This window comes from Nicotiana attenuata, chromosome 5, assembly GCF_001879085.1.
Source record: "Nicotiana attenuata strain UT chromosome 5, NIATTr2, whole genome shotgun sequence".
NCBI lineage: Eukaryota > Viridiplantae > Streptophyta > Magnoliopsida > Solanales > Solanaceae > Nicotiana > Nicotiana attenuata.
In genome coordinates this window covers 5,183,968-5,192,919 of record NC_031993.1, presented here as the reverse complement: position 1 = coordinate 5,192,919, position 8,952 = coordinate 5,183,968, and the positions used below count along the sequence as shown (strand labels likewise).

General features: G+C 35.6%; 1 protein-coding gene across 1 annotated transcript in view; it reads right to left on the bottom strand.

Moving 5' to 3' along the window:
• LOC109225210 (cytochrome b-c1 complex subunit 7) overlaps positions 1-2,399 on the bottom strand; it is a 4,653-nt gene extending 2,254 nt beyond the window's left edge. Inside the window, exons 1-2 of the mRNA XM_019389804.1 lie at positions 2,200-2,399; positions 570-727 (exon numbers count right to left, since the gene is read on the bottom strand). Of these exons, the coding sequence (XP_019245349.1) occupies positions 570-727; positions 2,200-2,296 (255 nt within the window). The 5' untranslated portion in view covers positions 2,297-2,399. The remainder of the gene's footprint in view (positions 1-569; positions 728-2,199) is intronic.

Sequence of the window (8,952 nt, the reverse complement as noted above, 5' to 3'; positions counted from 1 at the left end):
ATGCAAGAAGAACTTCTGGGAGGATTTCTCCACCTTGCTTCCTCCAGCTATGGGTTTCAACAAAAAAACATTGACTCATTCCTTCTCATTACCCTCTTCAACCATCAAAAATTGACATGGAATAGAAGATCTATAGATAATTCTCCCCTTATCAAAATTGGGTAATGAATATTAGGATGCTTAGAAGAACCATTCAACCACACATAAAAGAACTATCAAGGTCTCACCATATGATTCACAAAAGTTCCTACATCAATAACTGCTATTATTTTATTAGTTTGAAAAAGGTCTAAGGTCTTCGTTCTTCGTTCTTCGTTCGGCTTGCTTCAGTCAACTCCTAGCCCATCATTCACTAATACCGCTTTCACAACGACAAGAACGACAAGAACAAAATAAAAATGAAAGAAGACAGCAAATAAGTAGGAGGGGGTGGGGGTGGAGAACGAAGCACCCAAAGAGTTCTTCTATTGTTCGATTTTGTCACCACATGCACCAATACTTCAGAAGAGGAAATCGTAGACAATTCTATTTGTCTTAGTGCGGCATATAATAGGATAGTATGCAAGTACCTGGAGATCTTCTGGGAGGTACTGGTGCTTCATTGAGAGGTCCATGGCACGCTTAAGGCGCTGGATTCTGGCATCAACAATCTCCCTTGGAAGGCGATTAAGAGCTTCCTTCACGTCCAAATCGTACATTGGATCATGCAGGTCATCATATCTAAGCCCTTGTTTCACAAAAACCCACAGACAAATAAAATGTTAACAAGCAGTAACTCTAATCAGAATAATTGAAATAGTGAAATAACAAAATGTTGTTTCCTTCTATTTTATTTTCATGATTTTATTTCTTTATCTATTTATTTATTTTGGGCCACAAATTTAAGTTGCTCAACTATGTGGCAAGTCTATGGAATCAATATGACATTGTAAAATGATTTTTCTAGCAGAAGAAACTAAAAAAAAAACACTCCCCTGACTCGTTAATTGGAAACAAGAGGATTTAACCAGCTTGGGTTGGAGAAAACAAGGAGCGCGAGTTTTCTATTTTTCTTATAACAGACGAACCAAATAAGTAAAGGGAAATATGCACCAAACTTTGATAACCATCAGTACAAATGGATTAATACCAATTACCCAGATGGTATTATGTGTGTGAAGAATTTAATTCTGACAAACTCTAAGAATATATTTACTACATTACACCACCAGGTAAGCACACAAGTTTAGGAATACCCATCTTCTTATGGACAGAAACCATCCCCATAGAATTTGAACCTGAGATCACTTGCACTCAATACCTCAACTTTGACCACTTTGTCAAGGCTTCATTGGCTAAGCAAAGGAAATCAAAAAAAAAAACTTGAAATAATGATATACAGATGAGATTTGGGAATTAAAGACAAAGTTATGAAGATTTATATAGAGGAAAACATAAATGGGTAAATATCAATAGCCCAAATGCTCGAATATGCATTTACACAGAAAAGAAATAACATAAGTATATGAAATCAACAACCAATACTGGACCTAAGAAAATCAAATCAGAAGAATTTCAAATGGCTATAAACATATATAATAGGGGAAAATGGAAGGAAAGTACACCAATATTTCTATATGGAGAAGTATAAACCCATCAATAAAAATGACCCTTAGGCTAGAATATATCAATTATAACATTAATAAGCAATTCAAAGCATAAGACAGACCTTTAAAGAGGAAAAAACAGCTCCACAACACCTTAACAATTTCACCGGGTACCTACTATCTAACTTTGCCCGTTGAGACTTAGGCAGATGGAAAGAAATTAAGCATTTTTTTGTCTCTGCTAGGAGTTGAACCGTGGTCTCCCATGGTTATCCTTGGGTGCTCAACTCTAGAACAGTTTTCAACTTCTAAAAGAATACACACACACACACACAAACATTTATGACGGGGAAAACCGAAGACAGATTCATCTTTTAGAATTGGAATCTTTTACATGATTTAACCATTATCATTTTCTGCTAAATTAGCTTAAATTAGAAATCACTGTTTGGTTATTTTGACGAAACTGATCCAATTATCATAACATATAATAATCGCATTAATTCAAATCAAACAAACCTTTAAATACAATCAATATGCTAGAACATGTATCAAATACAGATGAATAGATCTGAAGATAGAAATGGGTATAAAAAGTAGACAATTTTTGTACCGTAATTACGGAGGCGAGCGGAGAGGGATTTCTTGTGGATTGCAGCGAGAGGGTTCTTCTTTGGATCCACCAGCCATTTCGAGAACGTCGATGCCATTGTTCGATCGCAAAACACACACACACGCACTGTGTCTCTGCTAACAAAAGATTAGGGATTTTCCTTGATGTCTCGAGAAGGGTCTACGACTATGGTCTTTGGTCTGTATTTACTCGCGGCCTCCGGGGTCTTTGACGCTTTTGCCCAGGGAAAAACAATACAACAAAACAGACCCGAATCTCTTGAATACATTGGGCCAAAAAGGACCCTAGCTCTTGAACTAGTAAAAATTGCATAGGGCACCCCTTTTTAATCGGTAGCCGTTTTGTTTTTCTGTTTGCATTCGTATCCGTTTTTTTTGTTAAAAGCCTTTTAAAAAGACTATTTTGTCCTTCTTTATTAAAAGACTATTTTCTGTCCAAGCATACGCTAGTCCTATACTGTTTCTGTCTCTCTCTCCCGTTATTCGCATTTTTTGATTTGTTCTTCTCTGAAATCAAACTGTTTTCGTCGATGTTTTTGATTTTTCAACTGTTTGTTCCCCAATAACATTACGATTTAATCACAGGTACATTGCATTAACTTTCTGGGTTTTATTTTAGTATTACTTTTTACGATTTAATTTCTGGTTTTGGGTTTTGATAGTCATGTATTTATGATAAAATAGTTTCTTAGGGTTTAGTTTGATAAGTGCATTAGTTTTACTTTTACGATTGTATTTTTAGATTTTTTGAACGAGTGTTTGTTTCATGTTTCTTAGGGTTGATGAAAATTCTATAAATTCTTCAGTGATTTTTGGAGACGTCGAAATTTTTAAAAATTTTGAGAGTTGAATAGATGATACTATTAAAGTGTGAAGTTTATAAAACTTCAATGATACCTTAGATAGGAGTTGAAGTTTTATTTCATGTTTTGTGTTTTTTTGTTATATTTTTTATGAACTTCAGCATTATTTTTGGATTTGAGTTTGTGTTTTATTTTTTGTAAAAACTACAGCATTATTTTTGCTGAATGTTTTGTTTTGTCTGGTGAACTTCAGCTTTAGAGCTGAAGTTTTTGTTTGTAACTAGCGAACTTCAGCTGTAGAGCTGAAGTTTTTATTTTTGTAACTGGTGATTCAGCTGTAGAGCTGAAGTTTTTGTTTGTAACTAGCGAACTTCAGCTCTAGAGCTGAAGTTTTTGTTTTATAACTGGCGAACTTCAGCTCTAGAGCTGAAGTTTTTATTTTTTAACTGTCAAACTTCAGCTCCAGAGCTGAAGTTTTTGTTTTGTAACTGTCGAACTTCAGCTCTAGAGCTGAGTTTTTATTTGTAACTGGCGAACTTCAGCTCTAGAGCTGAAGTTTTTATTTTTGTAACTGGTGATTCAGCTCTAGAGCTAAAGTTTTTATTTGTAACTGGCGAATTTCAACTCTAGAGCTGAATTTTTTGTTTTGTAACTGGCGAATTCAGCTCTAGAGCTGAAGTTTTTGTTTTGTAACTGTCGAACTTCAACTCCAGAGCTGAAGTTTTTGTTTTGTAACTGTCGAACTTCAGCTCTAGAGCTGAGTTTTTTTTGTAACTGCCGAACTTCAGCTCTAGAGCTGAAGTTTTTGTTTGTAACTGACGAACTTCAGCTAGAGCTGAAGTTTTTGTTTTGTAACTGTCGAACTTCAGCTCTAGAGCTGAAGTTTTTGTTTGTAACTGGCCAACTTCAGGCTTCTTAGAGTTAAAGTTTTAAATAATTTTTTTGATAATGTCTTGATGTTATTTTTCGTATCTTTTACTTTTTTTGAACAGATGGCACCTAAAGCACCTAAAGATCCCAAAGCAGCTAAAGCACGTAAAGCAGCTAATACACCTAAATCACCTAAAGCACCTAAAAACCCTTTAATACCCCAAGGTCCTTATGTCCCTACTGCTCCACCTATAAAACCAGGGCAAAGATATTTTGAGTTTAGAGATTGGTTTAACAGTAAGGGTTACTGGAAGGGGAACCACGATTTGAAGAGTTTAATTGCAAGTTTCTTGACTCCTACACAACATGATAAGCTTAATAATGGTACATTTCGATATATTATGGCTATGGAGAATTTCAAATGCAGCATGAAGTTGGTTCATTGTTTGTGTCTTTCTCGAATATTCACCAATGATCGAGACTGCATTAATTTCAAGATTTTTGGCCATGATGTTTCCTTCACCCTTGAAGACTTTCACATTATGTGCGGTTTGCGGATCACAACACATAATGTTGAAAAACCAATTAATCGAGAGAGCAATATTCTGAAGCGCTATTTGGTAAGTCCATGGGTGTGACCTTGAAGGATATTCGAGATTTTATGACTCGGAATGAAATTCCAAAGTATGTTGTGAATCACAGTCATGTATGTGAGAGTGATGATGATACTATGAAGCTTATGGAAATTCTTGTTGTAGAGTCTATTTTGTTTGGTAAAAAGGCTGAATCATCTGTGCTGGAGGAGTATGCAGCTATTGTTGAAGATGATAAGGTTTGTGCTGAATATCCTTGGGGTAATGTGTGTTATGAGAAGCTCATTTACTCACTGAAACATGCATTGGACAAGCAGAACAAATTTCATTCAACTGAGTATAAAGTTGGTGGATTTCCATATCCGTTATGTGCTTGGTTCTATGAGAGCTTCCCAGATATTCGGGAGAGCTATATAAGAGAGGATGAGTACCTTGATACCCCTCAGGTTCCCAGGATGTTACGTTATGTATGTGTGGGAGAGCCTAAGTATAACGAGCTTTTTGATATGTTCAATAGTCATGATGTAAGTTTTTTTTATTTTTTATTTTTGTCTTTGTGTTAATATATTGACGTATTAGTTTTTTTCCCCTCATAATATACTTTTTGTATTAAACAGAGATATCGCACCTTTAAGGTATTGGATATAATTCCTACAGAAGAGGAATTAAATTCAATGCCTTTAATTGGACAATTACCATACAGCCGGAATCGTTCAAAGGTACTTAATGTGGTTCCTCCAACTGGTGAATCACCACGTGGTCTGAGTCGATCAAAAGAAGCGAATCAAACTTCACTTATTGGCGAATCACTACGTAGTCAGAGTCGATCAAAAGAAGCGAATCGAACTCCTATTATTGGCCAATCATCTCGTACCCAAAGTCATTCTAACCGTTCTACATCGGAGTTTGATGAGAATGAATTACTCGACACAATATGTTCTGTAAGTTTTGAGCTGAAGTTTTTTGGTTGTATTTTTGTAAAACTACAGTCTGTTTTGAGCTAAAGTTTTGTTCTGTTTGTGATGAACTTCAGCATCATAATAGCTGAAGTTGTGTTCTGTATTTGTTGAACTTCAGCATTCTTTTATATCTGAATTTTTGTTGTGTGTCTCTATACTAGAGGGTAATGATGGAGGTTCAAAGGCATGCAGAAAAAGAAAGAAGTACGATCGTGAAAGAAGTTTTCGATAAGTTTCAACGGGATGAGCGCTCTGCTATTGTGGATGCGGTTTTTGAAAAAGTAAAAGTAAGCTAATTTATAGAGAAGTCTTTTTGTTTCTGCTAATGATATTCAGATTAATCACTGTTAGTAATTTTTTTTCTAGGAATATTTTGATGAGAAGTTTGAAAAGTTGTTGAAGATTGTCGACAAATCAAACAGAATGGATGATAACAATCTTGATTTGAGGAACTATCGACAATATGATTGGATGAACGACTCTTTCAAACATGATGTTGTTGATGATGCATCACATAAAGTCGCATCTGAAAATGCTACACGTGCCGAAGCAGCTTTTGAAGGCGATCAACATGTTCAAGCACAAGTTGAAGAGGAACGTTCCAGTGGTGATAGACTGATTAGAGATGGAAATGATGAACAGTTATCGTCTGAGAATGTTGGAAGCAATCAAGGTGTAGATGATCAAGTTGTTGTTACTGAAGAACATGCTTCTCCTGATGCATTGCATAAAGTCGCATATGAAAATGCTACACGTGAGGAAGCGCCTCTTGAAGGTGATGAACATGTTCAACAACAAGTTGGAGAGGAACATTCCAGTGTTGATAGACTGAGTAAAGATGGAAATGCTGAAGAGTTATCTACTGAGAAAGGTGTAGATGATCAAGTTCTTGATACTGGAAAACATGCACCAAGTTGTGCTTTGGGCAGTGATATTGCAAAAGGCAATTTGTTTGGTGATGGACATCATGCACCTGTTGGTACTTTAGAACTGACATCGAGTGATGTGTGTAGCACTATTGGGAAAGACAATCGGTTTGAAGACACACTAGCTATTTGCAAGGAAATTCTAGGTGTGAGTACACAGGAAATTTTCACTACAGGTATAAACTTTTTCTATGTTATATGTGTGTGTGTGTGTGTGTGTGTGTGTGTGTCATTGATCCATCCCCCCTCTTTATGTATATGCAGAGGAAGTTGAGACAACTCAAAAACTCTCTGATGATGCTCAATTGAATGAAGATAGAGTTGAGAAAAACCTTCCAGAGAATACTGCAATGCTCCTCGACGTTGTTGCACAATTGAGTAAAGCTGGATTTGCTGATATCGATAAAGGGATGCAGCCTGGGGAAACCACAGCGGAAGACAAACGTCAAGGTATTCTTTATCTTTTTGAATGATCCAAGTATATTTTTTACAGTTTTAAATTTTACTTACTTTATTTTTTTTATATATTTTTGAATGATTATTCAGAAAGACTCAATGCAGCTCAAAAGGAATTTGGTGAGCTTGTTCAGCTATATCAAAAAGGAGAAATACATCTATTCACACCTGTTGGCTCACAAACAGGTGTGAAGTGTGTTTGTATTATTTTATAAAATTTAGTTAGTATTATTTACTTTTTTTTTGCATGAAGATATAGGCGTATCTGAAGGTAAAGGAAGTGGATCTGTTTGAATGCAAACACCATCTGTGTCTCAACACTTAGACCAGGTAGTTATTTTCTGCAATTCGATTACAATGTTTTTTCTTTCTAATGTATTTTTTATCAGTTGTATTTATGTTTATATTTTCCTTGATTTTGCAGATCTCATCTGACGCGTCGCAACTTCTTCCAAATCCAAAGAGAAGGAAGATTTCCAGTTCTCCTATGTGTGACACCAGTGATATCCCCAAATTCAATATATGTTCATTTTAGCTGGGTAGTACACAAGGGACTGGTTCAGAAGGTAATTCTGTTGTTGTTGTTGTTGTTGTTGTTGGTATAGAGAGAGAAGAAGGTCGTGAACAGCAGGGGATTGGTCAAATATCTTCCCCTGCTGCTGAACAGCAGCAGTTAGTTATGACGGAACAGCAGGAAGAGCAAGCAAAAATAAAACCAGATCAAAAAGGGAAAATGATTCGTATGGAGAGTATTTGGTTGAGATCTCCTTACGTAATTCCTAAACCAAAGCGAAGGGGGCAAGATTGGAAATTAGGAAAGACTACACGAAGGTGTCCCTTCCATTATGTTAATCAAGACAATGGATTGATGCAAAGATTTACAGAGTGGTTGGAGATGGATGCCAGTGAATATGATTCCAATCCATTCAGATTAGCTGGAGTTGATATTGCAAAATTATTCTTTACCGAGCTTATGGATCCTAACTCTGATCTTACGGATGAAGTAAGTTATTAACTTTGTTTTTTGAATTGGTTTTTAACTGCATTTCCCAAAACTTCAGCTAATTTTTTATAGTAAAATTTTTGTACTGTAATTTGGAAAACTCCAGCTTTATTCATAGTAAACTGCTGAAGTTTTTTAGCTTATTTGCTAAAACTTCAGCCTAACCATGCTGAAGTTTTTGACATGCATTCTCTAGTTTTTTTCTAAACTTTTAAATTAAACATGCTGAAGTTTTTTAGATTATTTTCTAACACTTCAAACTGAGTATGCTTAAGTTTTTGTCATGCTGTTTGTAGTTTTATAATGCGTTTTTCCTAAACTTCATACTTATGCATGCTGAAGTTTTTATTTCACATGTTTTCATTTGTTGTTGTTCATTTGCAGCATATGGAAGTGGGCATATATTACTTGCACAAAAAATATTGCTATCACCTTCCAACTTATCCAAAATCAAGATGTGCAGTAACAGATATAATTTTTGATCAGTATATGACTAAGCTTGCTGGTATTCATCCTTCAGAAGAAAAGATGGAGATAATTAGAAAAAGAAAGGAAAAGAGAATGGAGGATAACAAAAAGAGCAAATCAAAGAGAAAGAGGACATCCAAGCAACAAGCTGAAGAAGAAGAAGAAGAAGAAGCGGTTATTCAGCCACTTACGGACTTTAGTTGGTTTATTGAAGAGTCAACGAATGAAAAGGTGGCCAACTATGTAAAAGGCCTCGACCTTTCCTGTGGTATCTCATGGGCATCTGCCAGAAAAGTATTCTTTCTATTTCGACTTAAGCCAAGGATGGGCCAGAGATCTACGCACTACTTTTTTGGAATTCTTGACTTTAAAGATAAAATTATATATGTGTATGATTCCATGGGCAGTGTAACATATCAACGTGCGCTTGAACATGTGAGAAATTATGCCCAGTTGATCCCACACTGTCTCAATTGCTTGGACTTTAGGGCACACAATAAATTTTATGGGAAAAGTTCTGTGGAAAAATTTCAAATTAAGTGGATGGAGACACTGCTGCAGGGTAACAAGTACGTGTTTCGCATATGTTTTACCATGCATCTTATGTTTATTATTTTTTGCCCTTGTGTTAACTATTCTTCAATTTCTTTTTCAT